Genomic DNA, 26,866 nt, shown 5'->3' with positions numbered 1-26,866 from the left:
TCTGGCAAAAGGCAAACAGGGCAGTCATCATGTCCTCTTGACCAAAAGTTGTTCCTGCATGCCCTGTCCGGAGTCCTCTTATGATGTAGCAGACTGCCTTGGATTTTGGGGGGCAATTTTAATTGTGTACTCGACATGATGATCATTTCTCCCACTGCCGCGCGCCTCTGCCTCTTCCAATGCACAGGTCCTTAACAGTTGGCTGCAGCATGTGCTTGCGTTTGCTGCAGCCTGCTTGATACATTGTGAGACATCACAATTTAAGCATTAGTGCATACTCCTTTTATTCATGTGAGGATTGATAGACTAGTAGGTACGCCGAATATTGCTCCCTGCATGTCAAGCATAGATTACTGGTGTCACACCCACTCAGACCACAATCCCCAATGCCTCCAATTGGCCTTGGACACAGACACCCCTGATCCCGATGTGGCATTTACAACCAGTGGCGCTAAAGGACCCACCTTTTTGCAAATCGTCACTGCAGCTATCACACAGTACTTTGATAATAATGCTGACACCACAAGAATGAGGTCCACTGAATGGAAGGCATTTAAGGTGACACTGTAGGGACACTGCTTGGTGGTTCATTGGACCATATGCCGACAAACAGACACTGAAGCATAGAGAGGCGTTTGATGAACTGAAGAAGGTAGCAATAGTCAACCTGTCTGACAGTCCCAAACTAAGGGAGGATAAAGGCGAGCATCTTGCCCTTCTTGAACGCTTATGTTGCCATAACTTTGCTTGCCAAAACACGTGGCCACTGACAGAGCTGGTTCTCTCCTGGCATGGCAGATTTGCCAGGACAGACGGAGCAACCCCATAGCGGCGCTGCGATCAACATCAGGATCTTTACTGTATACAGAGCAAGATATACATTGCGAACTGACATGTCACTACACCTCCTTATACTGCTCGGCTACATGTATTTCCATGGAGGATGTTGCATCTTTTTTAGCCACAATTCCCCTTCCATCCATAACTAGGGACCACAGTGAAGAACTAGATAGTATCATAACTCCACTTGAAATACGAGAGGCCTTAGGCGCATTGGTGACTGGTAAGACGCCTGGCCCAGATGCACTGTCTGCAGAATTTTATAAAGCTTACGCCACACAGCTCATATCTCGGTTGCAGTTGCTTTATGTAGAGGCACTAGAAACATCTTGCCTTCCACCCTCCCTCTGTGAGGCAATCCTCGTTTCCTTAACTAAACCAAAAAGGTACCCCATAGAGTTAAGCTTGTATCATCCATTGGCCCTCCTAAATATGGACTATAAAATATTAGCAAAGATATTAGCAGATCAACTGTCCACGCTGGTTTCTAAACTGGTGCATTCGGACCAGACGGATTTGTTCCAGCTCGAAATCCCTCAATTATTCTGCGGCGACTGTTTCTTATACTAGACAGTGCGCCATTGTGGTGGCCTAATGCAGGCTGCCTGAACCTTGATCTGGAACGAGCATTCAACTCATTGGAATGGTCATATTTATTTGCAGTGCTGCGATAATATGGATTTGGTGATCGCTTTTTAGGGCCTGTTCACCTACTCTACACACTCCCACCAGCTCGAGTTAAGACGGGCTCCCTGGTCTCTGAGTCCATCCTCATAAAGAGAGGCACGTGACCGAGATGCCCGCTGTCACCTCTACTATTTTCCCTGCCAATGGAGACTCTGGTGGTGCATCTCTGTGAATTGGGCAGAGTTTAGGGCATCCCACTAGGAGACAGAGTCCACTCGGTGTCTCTCTATGCCGACGATTGCTCATTTATTTGAGGGATGTAGTGTCTATTCCTAACTCGATTCCAAGCATCTTTTGCTGCTTTGCTGCCCTCTCTGGAATAGGGGCTGATTGGGCAAAATCGTGCCTGTTCTCACTCTCCCCTCATGCACAGAACCCCCGACTCATCTCTTTGGCACCGCTCCTGCAGTGGCAAACAAACACATTTAAATATCTGGGCATGCAAATCTATCACTTGGGGGCAGACCTTCTTGACAGCAACTTGACACATGCTATCCCCTCCCTGCGATCCCAGATAATGTTTTGGCAGACTCTGCCACTGACGGTGGCTGGCCGGGTGGTGCTGCTAAAGATGGTGGCACTTCCCCATATGCTGTATTATTTTGTTAACCTGCCTCTCTACATCCCTGTTTCTTTTTTTCTTCCCTTTGAAAGAACATTTAGAAACTTCATATGGGATGGCTCCAGACATCGCGCGGAGCTTCATAAGCTCTACCAATCCACAGACCAAGGGGGACTGGCAGTGCCCGATTTCGAACAATACTACCTAGCATCCCAACTACAATGGGTCTCAAGATGGCTGTCAGCACTGCAACTAGCAGATACCGCCACATTCCAACCAGCCTGGAGCCAGTGTAGAATTCTTCAGCTGTTCCATCCGTGCGCTCGTCCCCTACCACCCTGCCCACAAATATTAGAGGTGGCACATCAATGCTTTAGGCATAGCCTTGCCCTTACAAAATCAATAACACCATATGCTCCCGCTTTGGCTCTCTTGGGCACACCACGTGGCAGATGTTATACCACAGCAGCAGAATTGTCCTCGTGGTTGATTGAGGGTATCCAATCGATTGGGGATCTGTACAGTGATAGTACCCTAATGTCGTACAAGACACTAATAGCAGACATAGGACTTCTTCCCGGGCAATTCACCCTTTACATTTCGCAGAAAGGCGCACTTCAGCAAAAATGGGAGGACATATAGGGTGAACCCAATATACATCTGACCATCCAATACCTCCATATATTGGGTCCGGGATGACATTTGGTACACTGGCTGACTGGTTCCCTAAGCATCCACACGGCACTATCGGTAACATCCCTGAGCAGGCACTGGGAGACACACCTCCAGTGCCCCTGCTCAGAAAGGGAATGGTTGACCATATTAGAAAGTCTAACCTATATACCAATGAATGCACGTTTTCGCTTGATCCAACTCTATATTATACACAGAGCCTCCCTTACCCCCTCTAACATCAATAGAAAATGTCACTGCAACACAGCAGCCTTCCCTTGTTGTACTCTGTTAGATGCACATGACACAGACATAGTGCACATGCTCTGAGCATTCCCCCAGCTGGCGATCCTCTGGTCGGGTGTTACACACCGCATTGCGCATTGCACTGACAGGGCAAATTCGAACACATGGGAGGTGTGCTTGCTAGGTCTCTATCGCAGGAGCAAAAAACACAAGGTCGCATCTCAATTCATAGATTTTGGACTAATTGTGGCTAAACACCTAATAACACACAGGTAGAAATCTCCTGAACCCCTTCTTCTCCAGACCTGGGCCATTCACTTAAAAACTGGGCACACGCAGAAAGTGTGGCTTTAAACAGAGAAGATGCTGATGGGCCTGCACAAACAACTACTTGCCCAATGCTGGGATGGCGTAATGGCTGAATTACACGTAGACAATCGTGACATCTCACAGTTACAGGACCCACCTCTAAACTATGTCAAAGCCACTAACGCATAGTGCTAGAGTGACTGCCCCCCCCTTCGGGCAAAAGTGTGCTATTCCCAACAAGAGCTGACTCAGTGTATCCAGACTTAAACACTACTAAGTGCTGTACTGATACGCATGTTTTCCTAAAATACCTATCACAAGTACAATGGCACACAGCAGGGATTAAGATGTTGGCCAGCATAGTTGCTACCTAGGATTTTCCTTTTTTTCTTTTATTCTACTATTGGTTGCCCCAGCTGGGACCTTTCAGCTATTAGTAAAGTTTATTATACAGTGATGCCAGGCATGTTCACTAGTTGTCATGGAAAGTGGTGGCCTTTGATGTACACACTACTGTTCATATACTCCAACCTCCAAATGTCGTTTTCTCCTCACTACACTATGCTTGGAAATAGGTGAATAATGCACTAATCAAACTATGTTCTACTATTTAATTGACTTCACAATGTTCGCAAATGACATGCTGGCTATGCACCTGTAACATAGAGTACTCTGACTCGAAATGTTAACTACTGTACTTTATACCTTTAATGTTTGTAATAAACAATGTTCAAAACAGAAAAGCAATAAACAGAGTTTAAAAAAAAGATGTTTATGAAACTGAATAAGGGACAGTATTTAGACTTAAACTTTTCCTTTTTTACAGACATTTTAATATTTAAAATGTTTCATTAGAATGGATTGGGAAATGGATACTCACTAGACCGCTACAACCTGTAGCACTGACAACAATAGCCTGATTCACCCGTGCATTTTGCCTGAGAGACGTTTGGCGGTACCTCCACCCTGACAACAGTTTTCATGCCTTTCCGGGGCCCATGGAAGACTGATGCATGCGGACTCGGGTTGGAAGGGAAGACTTCCAACAAAAGAAAGGGTTTTGGGTGAGAGAGGCGTAATATCTAGCACAATAGATATGAGATCTCTCGCCATTATGTGTTCAACTGAGTGCCCGACCTTGTGACTGGACACGCACCTGGTGACTTGAAGCCTGGGCTCTGAAAGATGCAGATATAACAGAGGCACTGAGTGTGGACACCCAAACATACTTTGAGGTAAATGAAGAGTCGGAGGCCTCTCTGGTCACCTCTGGGAGGCGAACAAAACGGTGTTAAGTGACAGAACCCACAATACAAATGCCTTAATAAAAAACATAGGGAGGAACGGACGCTCCAGCCGGAGGGCCGTCTCCTTCACCTGGAAAAGACATGGGCAGAGACTGGTAACCAGGCAACTTACCTGATCCTGGGTGGGACACAACAACAATACCATAATCATGGGACCCAGGCGGCCCACCAACACTATTTGGGGATCAACAGAAGCTGTATAACACAGAGCCTAAAGTGGGTCGACCCATGGCCTGGATGGAGAAGAGGGAGGAGAACGAGCAGTGGGTGGCCGAAATACAGACTGAGGGTAGACTGATACAAATATCACCCAGATTGCAGATTGCTATCAAGCACTCTATGCACCCTGCAAGGTCCACGCTGATGGTGATATTGGGGCCTTCCTGGGGGAGGTACTGATTCCTGTCCTGGACAAGGCCAAAAGAGAGGAACTGGACGTGGACCTGACGGTGGAGGAGGAGGGAAGTCATTGCAAGAGATGTCACCAGGAAAACGCACATAGCTAACGGTCCTATGGTGGCGCTTTATAAGTGTCTGGCCTCCCTATCAACCCCCACCTACTTAACCTATATGAGGCAGCGTAAGATGACAAAAGCTTGCCTCCAGATCTTAATCATGAGGTCACAATGGTTATCCCTAAAGAGGGGATGCGGGCGAATCTGCTTTTCATACAGACCTATTTCCTTGATAAACATAAACAGTAAGATTATGGCGACAAGCCTAACAAGGGTGATATCTGCCTTGATACACCCAGATATGACTGGCTTCGTGCCTAGAAGGTTGACACGCTTAACGGCTGCAGTTGTGGTTAGACAAGGTGAAAACCAACAGTGAACCTGGAGCGATACTGTCCCTAGACGTCGAGAAAGCATTCAATTACATAGACTGGGAGTATGTGCTTGTTCCTCTGAAATGGTTCGGCTTTGGGCCTAGGTTTTGTCAGTGGAAGGCCCTCCTACATAGTCACCCACCGCTGTGGTGCAAGTGAACAGGGTGATCTGGGTATGAGACAGGGTGTCTGATGTCGCCTCTGTTGTTTGCCCTATATCTGGAACCACTGGTTTGCGGGTTGTGCCATAGAGCAGTTATAGTAAGTTTCTCCCCAAGTAACAGATGCCCTGAAAAACTATCCTTATATGCTGATGACGCACTGGTATACGTAGCGGACCCGATGTGGTTGATCCTGGTGGCACTATCGGTATTCAAGATGTTCGAGTCCTACTCCGGGTACCGTTATCAACTGGGGAAAGTTAGTACTTATCAACTGGGAGGGTCTGCGAGCACCGACAGGTAACCTCCAACTGACCAGGACTGGCTTCAGATATTTGGGTATAGTAATTATGACAAATGTGGAGCGCTTCCTGGAACTTAACTTAGGTAGAATCCTAGGAGCTTTCTGAGCAGATGCTGAGAAATCGTGCAAGCTTCCTCTAACTCTAATGGGCAGAGCCACCCTACAAAACAATACCCTTACCCAAACTGCTCTATGTGCTTCAAAATATCCCATTTCCCATCCTAGATAGCTACTGTCTCAGACTAGACAAAACACTCCAAACATTGCTCTGGGACAGGGGCACCCCTAGAGTAGCCCTGCGGACACAGGACCATTCAGTTTGCAATGGGGGACTTGCGTTACCTGACATGCAAGCATACAATAGGGCTGTGTAGCTACAAACCATCAACAAGTGGGGCCCCAGCCCATATGATGAACCTGCATACAGGATATAGGGTGGGGAGAGCAACAATGGGTGTGAGGATTCATCTCCACATCTATGGTAAACAGCACAGGCAGCACCTGCCCAAGCCAACCCCTAGCGACTTTGGGGGCCTGGGATGAGGCTACGACGGACTTGGGTTGGAAGGAAAGACTTGCTCTGGATACTCCTCTGTGGAAGAGTATACTCTTGACCAAAATGTACAGGCTCACCCCCTTTTACCCCTGGAAGCAGATCGGTATAGAAAAGGTGGGAGATGTGCTAACTGGGAGACAGCTTACGTCGTTTGAGACACTCCAACTATACTAAGCCCCGGCTCCTACCCAGAAATTCCGATACCTACAGCTCTCCCATGCCCTGAGGGCAGAGGGAATCTTGGCAGCAGAGCTCTCAGAGTGTAGTCCACTGGCAAACTGGATCCTGGGAAGTGAGATTACCCATAAGACAGTGTCTAAACTATACCATGCTATTCTTAACAATACCCCAGATAACCTATGGAAACAATCGGGTTCAGATCAGGGATGTGGAATTCCTATCACCCAACACCCGGGACATATTGTTTAGGGTCATGGGCAACAAGTTTTCATGTTTATTTTGTCCTTGGGACAAGTCAACCCAACCCCCTGAAGCATAAACCCTTTGGCTGCCAGTTTATAGAGAAGGGAACTGTCTGCAGTTGAGGTAATATGTGTGTCCATAAGTTAATGCTGTTCGAACTTGTTCTTATGGTTCATTAATTAAAAGCCTTCATTATTAGGGTGAGAGCCATAAATAAATGTTTTAAGGTCACAATGCACTATTGACAGTGGTTCCAGTAAAAAAGAAAAAAATGGTGTACACATGTTTGAAAAGTTTACCAATATGAGGCTAAGTGTAATGTTCCCAGACTGCTCTCTCTGAATAGATGCAAATGTTTGCAGAAGCTTGTAAGCAAGATTGATAATTTTTTTAGGGAAAAAAAAACGTTTTGCTACTATCATTTTAGGTGCTATTTCTTTGAAGCGTCATCTAGTAAAATGTGTTGATGCATGCTAGTATTTCCCAAAAATATTCCTAATGGAAAATCAGTGTAACCATTTTAACCAGATTATGGGAAACATGAAAATAAACAAGCACTGGCAAAGTCAACTGATCCAACAATTTTTTTTTTGTGAGTCTTTAGATGTCGCCAATGCCTGTCTTGTTTTGAAATGGCTTTTGTAACACTTTATTTTTGTGGGAGCTGCCAGGCTCTCACCATTGTAACAACCATTGGTAAAAAGGAAAAAAAAAAAAGGTTTCGGTCTCAAAAAAGCACACACTTCCACCAGTGGCGCAACAAAAGCCCCTTAGCCCCCCTCCTGGGAGCCCCCTCTGCACAGCACCTGTCCTGAATGAGTCTGGAGGGGGGCCTTCCTTGTTCTTTGCAAGGGGGCCCCATTCAGCTACGTTACTCCACTTATTGCCACAGTGGTTCCTGGCACTGAACAAAACTACTTTGTGCCAATATGCTCCTTGTGGAAGAGCAGAATGCGATCACTCACAGTAAAACCACCAGATAGATAGAGAGAGAAATAAAAGTTTAATAAAAATAGAATGTCTTTGATAACGTCAGACCTAATTAGGGACCACATTCTTAAAGAAATTCACAAAACTGCACCCATGGTATATGACTTTGAAATTGAGGCTTTCATGAATTCACAAGAACTTACAGAAGTAGACCAGGAAATCATACTCCTAGAAAATATTTGTGAAAAGTTTTTTAGCAAAAGCAAAATTGCATACGTATATTTGCTCCTGAAAAATCTATTGAGCGTTTACAAGTTCACTTTCCCTCAAACCACTTTTTTCCCAACCCAGGAAAAACTTCTACTTCTGCCCTTGTCAGGAGTAAATTTCCAACTCTGTCATTATGGGAAAAGATTAGAGAAGAGGTGGTGAAAATCCTTTAAACATGCAAGTTAGTAGGTTTACAGACTCAAAAGCATTCCAGCCCTGGAACTATTGCTTACTGCATCTTCCAGCCCCAGTATGTAGATCGGCGGAAAGGTGGCAAAATAAAGAAATAGCTATAGTAGGGATTGAGATTGCAAGAATTCAAGCCCTACTATAGTAGTAGCCCTGACATAAAAACAGAGGCTATTATCAGAGCTCTTACATAATGAGCTTGCTGACAGAATTTGTCGCCACACTACATGATACCAAAGGGGCAAGTAGCTTTTTTTTATTGGGCAAGTAGATTTAAGAATCAACCAGTCCCATGGACAAGTAGATATTTTATTAAATTCCACACCCCTGCAGATGTTGCGCCCCTGGAAAATATTGACTGGAAGATGGTGTTGATGCCCCCCGGGAGAAGTGGCCATCCCAGTTAGAATGTGTATAATTCAATTCAACATCTTTCACATGTCCTATTACAACAGGTCCCTTTTACACAAAATGGGGAGAGCTGACTGTATGCCTCCGGTGCACTGAGGCAGTGAGTAACTTTTTACATATGGCTTAGGACTGCCGAAAAGTGAGTCCTTACTGGGGACAAGCTGTAATTGAACTGGAAACGATGATGGAAGTAAACCTCCACAGGACACCCCTTCTGATAAGGTGTACTCAGTGATGCAGATATCACTCAGAAGCAATTGTTGTTCAACATGCTGGGGTTTGTTGTGGCAAAAAGAGATGTTGCCAGATTATGGGGATGAACAGGTGCATGGAGGTGGAGAGAGTAGTGTATGGACGCAGAAGATGGCCTTGAAAGCTTGCAGAATTTTGGTGGAGGTGGCGATTATACCATGGTTTGACAGAGGATACGAATGCCGCTACCAAAGAGGGGATCCCACCTCCATGGCCCAACCAGAGAAGGGGGCAAGGAAGTGAACTGTCAGGGACTCAGGTGGGTGGGGGTTAATGTCACGATTTGCTCCTTCACTCTCGCTCCACCACCCAGGGGCTGAATTATGAGACTTTCCAATGCCCTAATAAGCTTCCGAACCTTCCCCTGCATGCATATCCTGACGTCCAGCCATTTTGATGCTCTTTGGAAATTACCATCCATTCCTAATCCATGCCAGTTTTGGGGAAGTCAGTCTGCTCATGCTTGGAACTCCAATGCCTAGAATGCCCTGCTCTCTGCTTCATCTCCACCCCTGCAGCCAAGGATGGGTGGAGGAATTCAGCACACCTGTGGCTGGCAGTTGCTAGCCTGCTCACAGCTGATGCATGTGATGACTGTAAGTTATTTTAAGCCTCAGCTCCTTTCAGTTCAGTGTTGGTCATTGAAGCTGTGTTCCAGTGAGACATACCCTTATTTCTTGAAGTTTCTGAGCCATAGTTATTTCTTGTTCCTGAGCTTTAGCCATTCATTGTTCCTTGAACTAGCACTCCCTGCAGTGATACTTTGAATCCTGACCCTCAGCTAATCCTTGTTCCTTGAACTATTTCTGCCTGCAGTGTTACCTCGTTTCCTTGATTCCTGAAACAGCGCTTCTTTTGCTCTGTTGAACCGCTCCTGTATTGACCTTTTCCCAGTCCTTATTTTCCTTGTTCCAGTTTCTAGTTTGCTGTCTTCCTGCTGTCTTGCTTCTAGTGTGTTTGTTACTTGCTATATGCCATATGTACCCTTTGTTTTCCCCTTCTTTTCTGTTATGCACTCCTTGCTATCTCCTTGTCTATCGTGGTTGTGTATTTAGTTCTACACCCTAGCTGTTACCGCCTTGCGTGTTCCTGTTTGATCGCCATTACCCATGGGCTCGGCTGACAACCTATGTGGTGTTTCTTGTCCACTGTATTGTTTTTGAGTTACTTTCATAGCATCACCATAGGTGTCAGCGCCACAGACCCTGCCCTTGCATATATATATATATATATATATTAATATATATATGTATATTAATATATATATATATTAATATATATATATATATATATATATATATATATATATATATATATATATATATATATATATATATATTACCTAGTGGAGGTCGCCACTATGCAATTATAGTTAGGACCATTTTTGTTCCATAGCCGGAGCAGTTTTTGTTTTGCCAATAACTCTGGTGCCGCTTGATGAATCTTCACTAAATTTTCAAAATTTATACTTTGGTTAGTCAGCTACTTTGTTGAAAGTTTTGGGGTGAGCCGCAAAGCGAGGGCCGAGAAAAAGAGGGGAGGGGGGGTGTCCCAAAATACTTTTTTCCCATTCTGTGTCAATGGGATTTTTTCAGAATTTTGAATATGGCTTCAGCCCGAACCGCTGAACGGAATTACACCAAATGTGGCAAAAACCTAGATCTTGGTCCCGAAAGCATGCTTTTTGTGATGTAGTGTAAATCCATTCAGTAGTTTCTGAGATATTAGAGTTTAAATCATATAGATATCTAGAGCCGCAGTTTTGGATCCGTGGAATCAGGGGAAAAGCAATGTCTGATTGGCTGGCCGCAACATGACTGAATGGTTGTAGCCACCATTTTGTTTGTTGCTTCAGCTTGGTGGTGGGAACAGAAGAGTGAAAAAACACATAAAGGGACAGGATACAGGGACCCCTTGTGGGGAGCAAATTGCAAAATTATTTTTTTCGGCTAATCCACGGGTGGATCCACTGATCCCAGATTCGTGAGTCTAGTGGACGGATCCGCAAATCCAGAAACATTTAAAAAAAAAAAAAACACCCACTGCATCCAAACACATGGCCAAAGCTGCAAGTTATAGTTATTTAAGTTAAGCATAATTGTAACTGCTGAATTTCTATGGTTTTGTGCAAGGAAAATCAGAAGTGTTTGGTAAAAGTATGAGGTGTAGACCAAGTGGCTGCCTTACAAATCTCTGTCATTGGTATGTTACCTAGAAAGGCCATTGTTGCTCCTTTCTTTCTAGTGTAGTGTGCCTTTGGTGTAATGAGTAGTTCTCTTTTAGCTTTTAGGTAACAAGTTTGTATGCATTTAACTATCCATCTGGCTATGCCTTGTTTGGATATAGGGTTACCAGCATGGGGTTTCTGGAATGCGACAAACAAATGTTTAGTTTTACGAAATGTTTTTGTTCTGTCTATATAGTACAATAGAGATCTTTTTATATCTAATGTATGCAGTGCTCTTTCTGCCACTGAGTCTGGCTGTGGGAAGAAGACTGGGAGTTCCACTGTTTGGTTTAAATGAAACAGTGAAATTAATTTTGGTAGAAATTTTGAATTTGTGTGGAGAATAACCTTATGTTTGTGTACCTGTATAAAGGGTTCCTCAATAGTGAAAGCCTGTATTTCACTAACTCTTCGTAGTGAAGTGATAGCTACTAGAAATGCCACTTTCCAAGTTAAGAATTGGATTTGACAAGAATGCATGGGTTCAAAAGGTGGACCCATGAGTCGTGTAAGTACAATATTAAGATTCCACGAGGGTACTGGTGGAGTTCTTGGAGGTATGATCCTCTTTAGTCTTTCCATGAAGGCTTTAATGACTGGTATTCTAAATAGTGATTTTATGTGTTTAATTTGCAAGTAAGCCGAAATTGCAGTGAGGTGTATTTTGATGGATGAAAAGGCGAGATTTGCATTTTGTAGGTGTAGTAAATAGCCTACGATGTCCTGTATGGACACATCCAACAGTGTGATGTGTTTTGCTTGGCAGTAGAAAACAAATCTTTTCCATTTATTAGCATAGCAATGCCTGGTGGTAGGTTTTCTTGCCTGTTTAATGACTTCCATACACTCATTTGGAAGATTTAGAACTCTAAGACTTCAGGAGCCAGATTGCTAGATTGAGCATTGCTGGATTGGGGTGTCTGATCTGTTGTTTGTGTTGCATTAACAGGTCTGGTCTGTTTGGAAGTTTGATGTGAGGTACTACTGAGAGGTCCAACATTGTGGTGTACCACGGTTGGCGTTTTGAGTATTAGTTTGAGTTTGTTTTGACGCAGTTTGTTGACTCGAAAAGGAATGAGTGTGAGAGGGGGAAAAGCGTAAGCAAATATCCCTGACCAATTGATCCATAGAGCATTGCCCTTGGCCTGAGGGTGTGGGTACCTGGACGCAAGGTTTTGGCATTTCGCGTTTTGGTTTGTGGCGAACAGATCTATGTCTGGTGTCCCCCACTGGTGAAAGTATTTTTGTAGTATCTGGGGATGTATTTCCCACTCGTGAGTTTGCTGATGATCTCGACTGAGATTGTCCGCTAATTGATTGTGAATGCCTGGAATGTATTGCGCTATTAGGCGAATATTGTTATGAATTGCCCAATGCCAAATATTTTGTGCTAGGAGGCAAAGTTGTGATGAGTGCGTTGCCCACTGTTTGTTTAGGTAGTACATTGTTGTCATATTGTCTGTTTTGACAAGAATGTGTTTGTGAGCTAGAAGAGGATGAAAAGCTTTTAGTGCTAGAAAAACTGCTAGTAGCTCTAAGTGGTTTATGTGTAGCTGTTTTTGCTGGTTGTCCCACTGTCCTTGTATACTGTGATTGTTGAGGTGTGCTCCCCACCCAATCACTGATGCGTCTGTTGTGAGAATGGCATGAGGCACAGTGTCTTGAAAAGGCCGCCCTTTGTTTAAATTTATGGGGTTCCACCACTGAAGCGAATAGTGTGTTTGGCGGTCTATCAACACTAGATCTTGGAGGTGACCCTGTGCCTGCGACTATTGTTTTGCAAGGCACTGCTGTAAGGGCTGCATGTGTAACCATGCGTTTGGGACATTTGCGATGCATGATGCCATCATGCCTCGGAGTCTCATCACAAATCTGACTGTGTAATGTTGACTTGGTTGTATTTTTGGTACCATGGTGTGGAATGATTGTACAATAAATAAAAAAAGATTACACACAGACGGGCACTGATCTCCTGGATACCGGGGAATAGCAACAGGCGTAGGTGATCCGGCAGTGCCCGTCCTTTGTAAAAATCAGAGTGGATTTTTAGAGCCTGGTACCACCCCGATGAGGCCCTACCATTAGTTTTTGGAGGGTTTTGATTTCCTTATTTGTGGGAATATCCAAAGGATTAGGTATGTAATTAGGTCCTGACGAATCGCATAAGATAATTCTTTGAAAAAAGCGAGAAACATGTTGACCAACTACATAGAGTGACACAGGGGACCCTGTGTGCACTGTCTCTTTCTCACTACTTCCTATTAAGAGACACAACAACTATACTTACCTGTTTTTTTTATGGGGTATGTGGACATTATTCCACTAATTCCCCGTTCACTGGTTTTAATCATGACAGAGGTATCAGCATGAGAATAAAAATCATTAGTCGTTACCTCTAGTCATTTTTAACATTTTCCTATATACCAATCCTTCACTTTATTGTTTTTGACCGGCTATATACGATTCTTAAAAGATCTCCGGCAAAGAGCCCCCCTGTGGGGCCCGTCAGGCATTGCAGCGCCGGCCTGACGAGGAGCTGGGCCCTATGATGAAGCATGTCACCAGATGGTGAGTGAGGGCTCTGGCTTCGAAAATTTCGGTTTCCATCCACTGATTGAACCATCCTCTTGAAAGAAACCGTCTGCATTGTTTGGAACCGTGTGTAATCTTTTTTGATTTATTGACTATTGGGAACCTTACGCACGGGACCAGGAGTTTACACTCCGAATATCCCATTTTCTGCCCCTCCTTTTGTTGTTTCTTCGGTGGAATGATTGTACCCTTTGTGGGCTTGGACTTGCAATCGCTTTTTGAGTGTTGAGTGTAGCTCCCAAGTATTGCTGAGTTTGGGATGGTTACAAGTGTGATTTTTGGTAATTTATAGAAAACCCTAGTGTGTGTAGGGTACTTATTACGTAACATGTGTGATTTTGACACTGCTGTTGATTATTGGCCTTTATTAGCCAATCGTCCAGATATGGGAATACATGCATGAGTTGTCTCCTTATGTATGCCGCTACCGCGGAAAGGCATTCTGTAAATACTCTGGGGGCTGTTGTTATCCCGAAGGGTAATACCTTGAATTGGTAATGTTTTCCTTGTATAACAAACCTGAGGTATTTTCTGTGAGATGGATGAATGGGTATATGAAAATACTCATCTTTTAAGTCCAGTGTTGACATGTATTCTCCCTGTTTTAGTAATGGGACTACATCTTGTAGTGTCACCATGTGAAAGTGTTCTGATTTGATGTATAGGTTGAGGGTCCTGAGATTTAATATTGGTCTTAGTGTTTTGTCCTTTTTGGGAATAAGGAAGTACAGGGAATAGACCCCTGTTCCTTTTTGTAGATGAGGTACTAGTTCTATGGCCTGTTTTGTTAAACGTGCTTGCACCTCTGTTTGTAACAAAGTTAGATGTTGCGACGATAGTTTGTGTGCTTTTGGGGGACTATCTGGAGGAAAATGTGTGAATTCTATGCAGTAACCATGTTGGATAATTGATAGTACCCATGTGTCCATTGTTATGTTTGACCATTGATTGTGGAACATTTCCAGTCTTCCCCCCACAGGGGATGTGTGTTGGGGGAAGGTGATGGCAAAGTCACTGCTTGGTGTTAGTGGCCTGCTTTGTGCTTTGGAATTTTCCCCTGGACCTTGGGAATTGTCCTCTGAAGGACCAGCGAAACCCCTTCTCTGATACTGTGATTGGTATGAGGGTTTTGTTTGAGAGGTGGATGGTTCTTATGATTGTGGTCTAAAACCTCCCCTATACTGCGGTTTTCTGACTGTCCCTCTATATTGGGATGAGTAAAGCGCTCCCATCGCTTTGGCTGTATCGGTGTCCTTTTTCATCTTTTCAATGGCTGTGTCCACTTGTGTGCCAAATAGCTGTTGCTGGTTGAATGGCAAATTTAGGACAGCCTGTTGAATCTCTGGTTTGAAACCTGAGGATCTAAGCCATGCATGGTGTCTAATTGTGTGTTCACTATTCTTGCGGCAGTATCGGCGGAATCTAATGCAGATCTTATTTGATCATTAGTTATCGCCTGACCCTCCTCTACCACTTGCTGAGCTCTTTTATGGTATTCCTTGGGGAGATGTTGGATAATGTCGCTCATCTCGTCCTAATGAGCTCGGTCATATCTTGCAAGGAGGACCTGAGAGTTTGCTATGCGCCACTGATTGGCAGCTTGTGATGCTACCCTCTTTCCTGCCGCGTCAAACTTCTTACTCTCCTTATCTGGAGGTGGTGCATCTCCAGATGACTGTGAGTTGGTTCTCTTCCTCGCTGCGCTGACCACTACCGAGTCTGGGGGCAGCTGCTGGGTGATGAATACTGGGTCTGAAGGTGGTGGCTTGTATTTCTTTTCCACTCTTGGTGTAATGGGTCTTCCCTTCACGGGCTCCCGAAAAATCTGTTGGGTATGTTTAAGCATGCCTGGGAGCATAGGCAGACTTTGGTAGGAAGTATGCGTCGAGGACAAGGTATTAAAGAGAAAGTCGTCCTCTAATGGCTCTGTGTGCATGCTCACATTGTGGAATGCAGCAGCCCTAGCCAAGACCTGAGTGTAGGAGGTGCTATCTTCGGGTGGAGAGGGTTTAGAAGGATAGCACTCCGGGCTATTGTCCGACACAGGGTCATCATAGAGGTCCCATGGGTCTGTATCTTGTTGCGACTGGACAGTGTGTGTGGGTGACTGTGCAGTGGGTGTGGCAAGAGGAGAAATAGTTCTTTGAGGCGAATGCGGAGGAGAATGTGCTGGGGAAAACTGGCGTGGCAGAGATTTTTCTCTGGGCACTTTAGCCTTTGGCTGCTCAGTGTCTGAACGTCCTTGGAAAGCCAGTTTTCTTTTGAATTTGAGAGGAGGTGCTGTTTGGATTTTCCCAGTATCCTTATAGATCTGTATCCTTGCCTGTGTCTCATCAAACTCCTCCATTTGGTCAAGTTCCTCCTCGAATCTGTGTCTTTCTTTCATTTGTTTTGAATGTCCATGTTCCTCAGTATATGAGGCTTTTTCGGCTCCGAAGCCGTTTTTTTCGGCACCGAAATGCCCATGCTGATAGTAGGCCTCGGCTCCGAAAGACTCTTTCGAGGTTTCGACTCGACGAGTCGATGTGAGTTTTCTCGGGCACGGTTTCTCGGCTCGAGTCCGAAGACTTCGGCACGGATTTGGCCTTTTTCGGTGCCGAAGGTGTTGCTTGGTCACCGCTTGATTTCTTGTGGGTTGAGCCATGGCCTTCTGGCAGTGGCGTCCCGAGGCCTTTTGTTTTGTCTTGGACTGACTCTGGGCTTGGGTCAGGGCAGGCGTACTCACGTGCTGGCCTGCTGTGGGTGGTCAGTCTGCGTCGGAGTCGTCCGAATCGGAACCTTGAATGGAGATTGCCATCTTCTCTTCCTCGACGTCGACGTCGAGGTGCTCGGTACTCTTCGACGCCATTTGCAGTCGTCTCGCCCTTCGATCCCTCAAGGTCTTCTTCGTACAGAAGGACCTGCAGGCCTCACAAGTATCCTCTCGGTGGTCCGGTGACAAACACAGATTACAGACCCGGTGTTGATCTGTGTAGGGATACTTGCCGTGGCACTGTGGACAGAATCAGAACGAGGTCCGGTCCATGAGACTTCGATGTTTTCTGCGGTCGGGCCGACCAGGCCCTGGATGGGCGCGGGAGCCCCAAAGGGCAACCGAAGGTGTGTCTCGCCGGTGTCGATGCAAGATGTTTCGCGATCGAAAACAATACCGACGATTTTCGGTGAATTTAGTCTTTTTCCGAATCGAATAACCGGAGCGAAGAGGAACACGTCCGAACCCGATGGCGTAAAGAAAACAATCTAAGATGGAATCGATGCCCATGCGCAATGGAGCCGAAAGGGAGGAGTCACTCGGTTCCGTGACTCCAAAAGACTTCTTCGAAGAAAAACAACTTGTAACACTCCGAGCCCAACACTAGATGGCAGGAACAGTGCATAGCATGTGTATCTGCAGCTACACATGCCACCGAACATATATATATATATATATATATATATATATATATATATATATATATATATATATATACACACACACACATATATGTGTGTGTGTGTGTGCGTCTCTTGAATGTTCGTCCTGGGGTGTTGGTCAGTACAACTGACACATTCCCTCTTGAATACCTGTTCTTTCTGAGCCTAACCTCTCTTATCCCCTTGAATAGAGTTGTATTATTCTACCTACTTTATCTTTCCTGCCACCAGTCCTTGCTACATCCCAGAGTTGGAATGCACCTTGGAGTCTGTGCAAACCTGATAACATGCATGTTTTAGTGGTTTACATCAGTTCTTCTATAATCATTTCCCATGCTGAGAAAGGTTGGAAATACACTCCTGACAAGGGCAGAAGTAAAACTTCTTCCAGGGTTGGGAAAAAAGTGGTTGGAGGAAAAGTAAACTTGTAAACGCTCAGCAGATTTTCACATGAGCAAATCTAGACATGCATATTTGCTCATTCTAAAATGCAGTTCACAAATATTTTCTAGGAGTATGATTTCCTGACCTACTTCTGTAAATTATTGTGACTACATGAAAACTGTAAATCTGTACTAATGCAAGGGCATAAATCATGGGTGAACTTTTGGGACTTTATTTACGATGTGGGCCCCTAATTAGGCTTGAGTTACCCAAGGCCTTTTGTTTTTCTTTACATTCTCTCTCTGTCTCCATCTATCTATAGACTGGATTCACTGTGAGGGACAGAATTCTGCTCTTTCTTAAGGAGCATATTGGCACACAAACTAGTTTCGTTCAGTGCCAGAGACTACTGTGGCAATGTGTGCTTTTTGATACCAAAATTACTATTGTTTTTTGTCAATGTTTGTTATAATAGAGAGGGCCTGGCAGCTCCCACAACAATGGTTTTACAAAACAAATATCAAAACAAGCCACGCATTGACAAAATCAAAGGGCTGACCAACAATGTCAGACCTATTGGCTTTGCTAAAGATTGTTTATTTTCATGTCTGCCATCATTTTGTTGAAACTGGTTTCACTGATTTTCTATCATGAATATTTTTGGGGAATACCAGCATGCATCAACACATTTTAGTACATGATTCTTCTAAGAAATGTCCCTAAAATTTCACAGCAGTTTATCAAGAAGTTTTTTTCGTAGTTGCATTTTATTGTGAACGTTTACCTTTAAGGCAAAGGCTCATCAATCTTGCTTTCAAGCTTCTGCAAATATGTGCATCTAATCAGAGAGCATTCTGGGAGCATTATACGAAGCATCATACTCTTAGACTTTGCAAACGTGTGCGTACATTTCATTTTTATACTGGGACCCCTGTCAGAAGAGCAGTCTGAGCTTACAACATTTCCTTATAGTGCTTGCTCTAATAATAAAGGCTTCGCATTTATGAACCATAAATAAAAGTTCGAGCAACATTGTGAACACAAATATTACTTTAACTGCAATCAATGCCATTCCCTGGTCCATAATGTGGTACTGTAAACCGCCAGCCAAAGAGTTTGTGCTACTTATCCCAAGGACAAAATGAACATGTAAACTTGTTCTTGACCCCATAGACTATGTCCTGGGAGTCCAGCTACAAGAATTACACACCCCTGTTGGTAATATTGATTGTAATGTTTCCTAGCTGATACACTAACTTCTCATGCTCTCACACAACAAAGAGCCCACATTGAGGGTAATTTAAAGTAGGAGGTATTGGTCAACAACCTAGCAGCAGCATAAACGATAGCTCCTAGTGGAGTAAGTCAAATGTCTGGGTGTTTTGAAAGTCCAATAGTCATGCCTGGTGATTGGTGTGGCTTCAAATGCTAGTTTGAAGTCTTGTGCAGAGAACAGTTTTAGATTTCTTACTTTTTTTTGCAGTTCAGGTCTATCAGATATGACCATAGCTTGGATGTCATATTTGAGCTATATGTCATGGATGAACCCCAAAGACGTTGAGTTGGTGACAAGGTTTCGTATTATTGGAGTTATATCAGTGCATTTGAGTATATCAAGCCAGTGTTATGTGGCTGCTGAGTTGGAATTACCAGGAAGCTGAATAAATTCAGTTTTAAGGTGTTGCATTTAAGGCGTTTTTAGTTTAATAATGTATGGAAATGAAGCAAAGATAAGGAGGTTGGAGATGGAGATGGAGCCAGTGCAACCTGACATATGGTGGTCATGGGTGTCATTAGCAGAACCAATTAAAGGAAAACCTTTAATCTTTAAATAAATCTCATATCTCATATCAGCTCGGCCTAGAGTTCACAAGGGGTTGTCCAGAGAATAGTAAATGTGTGTCTTCTTATTGCAGTTTGCATCATAAATTGCCAACAATATGGGTTCCAGAATGTCACTTTATTTCTGGTTGAGTTATAAAAGCAATTGTGACATTCACAAGATTGTCCCTTCAAACAGATTAATAGGTAAGCCTGACTCTTGTAGGACACCAGTTTTCATTAGCTGGGTATTGTCTGAGAAGTAATGTTGAAACAATGTATTTGACCTTCTTCCCACCTAACTGGCTATAATCCTATGTAGCATAAAACAGAAAGTGTTGAACAAATACACTCTGCCTCATCAGTTAGCCAATGTGTAAAAAATAAAGTAAGAGTATTACTTCTTTCTTCATATTTTCAAGATACCAGACTCCTACACAGCACCCATTTCTAATATGTCACCACCAATCCGTCAGCTTTTTTGAAGACACAAAACTGCTGTGTGCATAGAATAAAATATGTTGAGTGTGAATACATCTGCTTATCAGATTTATCTTACCTGTCTCATCATGCACTGCAGCAGTCCCCTCATTAGTTTCACAACATTCTGTGGGAGAAAGAGTACACAGAGATAAGGTCCCTGAATCAGAGCAAAGATTCCTACCACTGTCCAATACATAGTAGCTTACTCTCGTCTACTTCGGGATTTGGACCTCAGTAATGAAGCCTTCTCTAACTTTTGAGCATTTTAGCAGTCAATCCTTCATAACATTTTCCACATAAATGAAAGATAACCAAACATTGTTTTCCTCCCACACATTGTTGATTGCTTTAATTTACGTGTTTATTTCTAGTTTCAATCAACTGTTAAAACGTAGGTGCAAGGATTCGTAGCTTTCCAAGCAAAATAGAATTTTATTGGCTGGGGTGATTGTTATATTCCGAATAGAGCAATTTTGAGGTCTTTTTTCAGTAGTTTTGACAAAAGCACTAGAGGGCATGCTAAGGCTGCTGTCTTACCTAAGCCCTGCTCAAATAAGGGATAAATAAAGATGTTCAACGAGCTGCATTATGTAGTGGAGAAAATCATCAAATATATGGTAATGGAGATGACAGCTTCAGAATGTGGTCCAAGCAGGTGGTGCCAATCAAAATAACAAATAAATATATGGGTAAGGAAGCCAAGCTAGGACCTCAGCCTTGTCCCAACCTATTAGTCATTGATAGGGGTGGGGGATTTCGCAGAGATTATATGAAAACTCTATGAGACTCCACAGAGTTCTACAAACGGGTGCAGTTAGGCATGTCACACTGCTCGTGCTGATTTTTAGCACCAGGAGTTCGTCCATAAGGAGAAACAAAAAAATGTGAAGTACAAATGCACATCTGCATTAAATGTATGTCTCTAAGGAGACTTGTACAGATGGGTACAAATCAGTAATATTGATGCTCTTGGGAGCTCTTTAAAATTTGGGACTGCCACAAATTTCCAAATCCAATTCGGGAATTTCTTCAGACATTCCTTCCAATAAATAATATTCATCCATTTGCTTCAAATGTAGCAGTAGGAATAATTACAATACTTTTATTTTACATTTCTGAATCAGTCCTGAGCACCAAAGTTTAGTTGCTGCATAGGCTCACCTGTTCAAGCTCATATGCTTTGGCTTTATCCTCGTCGCGGTCAGCATTCTTTCGGTATGCCATGCCCAGACCCCAAACAGCCAGGATGCTGTAGATGTTGTCACGGACCCAGGCATCTTTCTGTTCATTGCTTGCAGACAACAGGCCTGTAACTGGGTTCTGTGCACAAGAGTAACAGGAGAAAATTGTGTTCAGTTTTGTGCTTTTTTAATCCCTTCATTAGGTCACAATGTGACCCATTCACAAAGACATCCATTATCTTGACAAGGAGCACACCAAATGTAATGCTTATGACATCAGAATATTTATGCCAATATTTAACAAAACTGAAAAGCAAACTAATGAAACAACAACACATAAACCAATTAATGATTCTACACTCATAGGGGGTCATCACGACCCTGGCGGAAGGCGGAGAAGCGGCAGTAAGACCGCCAACAGGCTGGCGGTCTTTTTTTTTGTATTATGACCATGGCGGTTGCCGCCATGGTCATCCGCCGGTTCTCCGTTCCGCCCGCCAGAGCTGCCAACGGTCATAATAGTCCGAGCGGCAAACCGCCACCACTGGCGGTCTTCCGCACGGCGGTCCCTCGGCGGTCTTGGGAAAAGACCGCAGAGGTCAAAATGACCCCCATAGTGGCCTCTGTCAATGTGGCAAGGGTAATATGATATGTAATTTCATCTGTAAGAAGATTTACAGTATTTAAATTGCACCTGTTTCATTAAGGGAGACGTCATGAGCATTCCATTTGGTGTGCAAGTTATGGTTTGTATATCTCTTATGCACGTTATGGATTGTGCTTTCAGTCAAAGCCTGGCAAATTTCAGTGCTTTTTCGGTTCTAATTTGTAATTATAACTGCATTTTAACTGTGTTTTCTTAAGTGAGTTTTTGAGGTTTTTACCTAACCATCACTTCATTTTAACCTTTGTTTTTCAGTGAAAAAAGTAACTATAACCTGTTCCCCAAAAGTAACTATGACTTGCGCTCCCACTGTGCACAGTGTTCTAATCAATTATGTCATTTCAAATCCAACAGTGATTTTATCAGTAATGTCAGAGAACATGAGTGATGTAATTTGTGAGGTCTTAATAGGTGCACAGTGAGGGCGCAAATTATTGTTACTTTAGGGCATGAGATATAGTTAACTAAGATAACTGTAGCTGGTGAATTTCACTGGTTTTATGAGTTTAAAACGGTACGTTTTTACTGACATTTTCACCTAAATATAACGCCCCTCTAATCTTTGTGTTCTCCTAGTCTTGAAATGCCCATCACAACATTTCTTTTCACGTTACGGCCAGCCAGTTAGAGAGCTCACTCTGAAACAAAAGCTCCCTCAGCCAAGCAGAAGGCTTACATTTTTTAATTTCAGCTCAATGGTCCAGATACACTAAGTTTAATTAACCTTAAATTATCAAAAAACTAGTGAATGGATTAACACCAACTCACTAAAAGCACGCTTTCTGGACCAAGATCTAGCTTTCTGCCACATATGGTGTAATTTCGTTCAGCCGTTTTTGCAGTATCGCTTTTCAGTCTTCCTATGGGGAAATGATTAGGGGAACTGTGGTTTGCCACCCCCCTCCCCTCCCTTTTTTCCTTGGCCCCTACTTGACGGATCACCCGAAAACTTTCCAAGAAGGAGCTGAGGCAGATTAACTTTTTTTTTTAAGTTTCATGAAGGTGCAATGAGAAGGGCAGTGAACCCCGTCATAAATGTATATGAAAAAGAAGGATTTTGGCACTCCTGTGCAGTAAACCCCATATTATTAAGGTGTTAGGAACAACAACACATTTCAGCTCTGACAAACCATTGCCAAACTATAAAAACTATTGTTTAAAACAAAACAAATACTGAAATTCTCCAGTTACAGTTGACTGAAGCTAACTATAATGTGCACTCCAGCCATGCACTGATTATGACCTCACAAATTGCATCAATTATAATGTGTTAAATGGCACCATTGTGAACTGGTCACACCTCAAATAACATAATTGATGACTTTACTGATAACACCATATTTATATGCAGCATAGAGTGTAGACGAGTGTATACACACACAGGATAGCAATAGTGTAAGCCCTGGACGCAAGCATGATTGTGCGTGTTGAAAGCTATGTGGTGCACCGTTTACAAATCACTTAGTTTGAAAGTATTACTCTGTGTTAAACAAAATAAAAGCTCAGCACACCTAAAGTGGTTGCAGGGATATGTCTGAAAGTAGACTGAGGCATAAAACCGAAGACTGTTCCAAAATATTTGTGAGAAAGGTCAAATCTTCTCTTCACAATAGATAATCCACCTGTGAATATGTGGGCACATGCCCATTGTAAATAGCTGTAATGCAATGCAATATACAGATTCTCGGTAGCAAGGATGTTTATAAAGTGTGGATATTTATTTTCAGAACTCAGCTGAAGATTTTGAGGGACTGGACATTGTTGAATAATGTAGACTGTAGGGATGTCCACTTAAAAGTGCTTTATCTCTCACTGATGTAACCATGGTTCTACCATTGTATATCACAGTAGCCATCTCAGGAATGAGTGTACTATGCCTTACTATACAATGGAGTGTAGTCCTTAGGGCCTGGATAAAAGTGTATTTATAGTGGCAAATCTACACCTGTTAACCTCTTCACTTAAAATTACAGATCATGTGGAGTATTTAAGCGGGAAATCCCATTAGGGTGTATGAAAGTCCTTTGTTCATTCTTGGCCTGTTTTGTGTGGGAGGAAAGAGAAGGGGTGGGTGTATGCAGACTTTCATTGTAATGTGTGTCTGTACTAGTAGGGTTGCTAATCCAAGTGATCAAAGTGAAAACCTGACCACAGACACTGCTACCCCGACTGGAGGCCTCTGGACCAAGGTAAACACAACACAATCTATTTATTAGGGGGTGTCACACCCCAAACATCTCCTGTAGGAAAGTGCCACTGTTGGCATGGTTAACCCCCCCCCCCCCCCCCATTCTGCCTATTGTTGATGCCAACTTTGATCGAAAGTATGCAGGGATACTGTTAACCAGGCCCCAACACCAATGTTATTTCCCAAAATCTGAAACTTTGTATCCGCAATTGGCACACCCCTGGCACACAGTTAAGTCCCTTATAAAAGGTACCCATGGTACCAAGGGCCCTGTGGCCAGGGAAGGTCCCCAAGAGCTGCAGCATGTATTATGCCACCCTTGGGGACCCCTCACCAAGCACATGTACACTGCCTTGCACCTTGTGTGTGCCGGTGTGGAGAAAAAGGCAAAGTCAACATGGCACCCCTCTCAGGGTGCCATGCCCACAAACCACTGCCTGTGGCATAGGTAAGTCACCCCTCTAGCAGGCCTTACAGCCCTAAGGCAAGGTGCACTATATCACAGGTGAGGGCACAGCTGCATGAGCAATATGCCCCTAAAGTGTCTAAGTCCATTCTTAGACAGTGTAGGTGCAGTGTAGCCCTATATAGTATATGGTCTGGGTCTGTCATTACGAACCCCACAGTACCATAATGGCTTCACTGAATACTGGGAGGTTTGGTATCAAACTTCTCAGCACAATAAACCCACACTGATGCCAGTGTGGGATTGTTTGAAAAATGCACACAGAGGGCATCTTAGAAATGCCCCCAGTATGTTAACCAAATTGCTAGTGCAGGACTGACCAGTCTGTGCCAACCTGCCACTTTCAGTCAAGTTTCTGACCACATGGGGTGAGCGCCTTTGTGCACTCTGTGGTGAAAAACAAAGCCTGTCCTGGGAGGAGGTGCATCACACCTCCCCCCTCCAGGAACTCTAACACCTGGCAGTGAGCTGCAAAGGTTCGAGCTTCGAATGACAGTGCCCCAGGGCACTCCAGCTAGTGGAGCTGCCCGCCCCCTGGATGAAGCCCCACTTTTTGGCGGCAAGTCTGGCGGGAAAATTAGGGAAAAACAGGGAGGAGTGACCACCCCAGCCAGGACCACCCCTAAGGTGTCCAGAGCTGAGGTGACCCCCTCCCTGCAGAATCTTCCATCCTGGGTTGGAGGGCAAGGACCAATAGGATTAGGATTGTGCCTCCCTCCCTCCCCAAAGGGAGAGGGAAAAAGGAGGTTGTAGCCACCCTCAGGGACAGTAGCCATTGGCTACTGCCCTCTGACCCCTAAAACGCCACTAAATCTAGGATTTAAGGGCCACCCTGAACCCAAGTTGTCAGATTCCTGGCGTCCTGACAAGAAGAAGGACTGCTTAGCTGAAACCCCCAGCAGAGAAGAAGGAAGACGACAACTGATTTGGCCCCAGCCCTTTCAGCCTCTCTCTTGATTCAAAGAACCTGCAAAAGAACAGCGAAGCATCGAGAGGGACCAGCGACCTCTGCCAAACTCCAGAGGACTGCCCTGCACCCAAAAGAACCAAGAATTCCTGTGGACAGCAGCCCTGTCCAAGAAGAAACCAACGACTAAGGACTCCCACCTCACTCCAAATGCATCAGTCCTAACCACTGTGCACCCGATGCCCACGGCCCGTGTCAAGGTGGCTCAACCAGCTAGAGAGAATCGCCGGGCGATTCCGAGCAAGTGCCCACCCTGGGTTGACCTCTCCACCCCTCCATAACGACACCTGCAGAGGGAATCCCGAGGACCCCCCTGACCATGAAAGCTCCTGACGAGGATATCCGACGCCAAAGGACTCACTGCACCCGCTGCCCCTAGGCCTTGGAGAAACCAACACCCGGTGCAGCCACGTTCTGCAGGCATCCCTCCTCCCTGTCCAGCCAGTGGTGTGCCCGAGGCGACCCCCAAGACCTCGCCTGCACCCTCTGAGTGACCCCCGGGGTCCCCCTCATAGAGAATCATTGGAGACCCGACATCTTGTTTGCACCCTGCCACCGGCCCCCCAGTGCTGCTGCGGTTGTATGTTTGGTGCCTACTTGTGCCCCCCCAGTGCTCCTCTAAAACCCCAGGTCTGCCCTCCGAAGTCATGGGTCCTTACCAGCCTACAGATCTGAAATCAAGTACCCCCAGTCTCCATAGAAGCCCATGTTATTTTTTCCTACACTTTGACCTCTGTACCGGGATGGCCCCGTGTTACTGGTGGTGGGTTGTTTGGGGTTAACTTGAACCCCAACCTATGGACTTCCTAAGCCCCGGAGACTGGAACTGTAAGTTTTGTACTTACCTGTAAAACAATCTAACTTTTCTTCCCCCCAGGAACTGTTTCTGTCCATTTTCAAAACAGATTATTGGCAATATTTCAAACTCTGTATAATTTATCGTATTCGAACAAAGTACTGTTGATACATGTGTGAAATACAAATCTATTGAAGTACTTACATGCAACTTGAATCTGGTAGTTTTAAAAATAAATTAAGAAAATACATTTTTGCTATTTAAAAACCATTGGTCTGGAGTTAAGTCATTGAGTGTGTGCTTCTTCTATTGTTGATGTGTGTACAACAAATGCTTTGCACTACCCTCTGATAAGCCTAACTGTTCAACCACACTACCACAAAAGAGAGTACTAGTATTATCTACTTTAGCCTCTGTTAAGCCTCTGGGGAACCCGTGGACTCCATGCACACTATATCTCATTTTGATATAGTATATACCGAGCCTGCGTCCTACATCTCCCTAGAGCTACTCCCATGCCTCTAACAGTGCCTTTCATCTCAATGAAGGTCTTCAGAACTTGTATACACCCACCCCTCCTCTTCCTTCCCACACAAAATAGCCCAAGAATAAACAAAGGACTAGATGGATCTTATATTATGAAGAGAAGCCTTTTACATTTAAAACTATTGTCATCCATTTTGCCATTTCAATGGCAGTGATGGTTGGGAGATCTCTGTTCCACACCCCCATAGC

General features: G+C 44.2%; 1 protein-coding gene across 3 annotated transcripts in view; it reads right to left on the bottom strand.

Moving 5' to 3' along the window:
- The window catches only part of PHKA2 (phosphorylase kinase regulatory subunit alpha 2), a 512,688-nt gene that overhangs the window by 388,854 nt on the left and 96,968 nt on the right, over positions 1–26,866 (bottom strand). For all 3 annotated transcript variants that reach the window (XM_069205013.1, XM_069205014.1, XM_069205015.1), the window contains exons 3-4: positions 21,031–21,189; positions 19,946–19,993 (exon numbers count right to left, since the gene is read on the bottom strand). In XM_069205013.1, coding sequence (XP_069061114.1) covers positions 19,946–19,993; positions 21,031–21,189 — 207 coding nt within the window. The remainder of the gene's footprint in view (positions 1–19,945; positions 19,994–21,030; positions 21,190–26,866) is intronic.

The sequence above is a fragment of the Pleurodeles waltl genome, chromosome 8 (genome assembly GCF_031143425.1).
Source record: "Pleurodeles waltl isolate 20211129_DDA chromosome 8, aPleWal1.hap1.20221129, whole genome shotgun sequence".
NCBI lineage: Eukaryota > Metazoa > Chordata > Amphibia > Caudata > Salamandridae > Pleurodeles > Pleurodeles waltl.
Note: the sequence above shows the minus strand (reverse complement) of the source record. Positions and strands in the feature narration are given on the sequence as shown.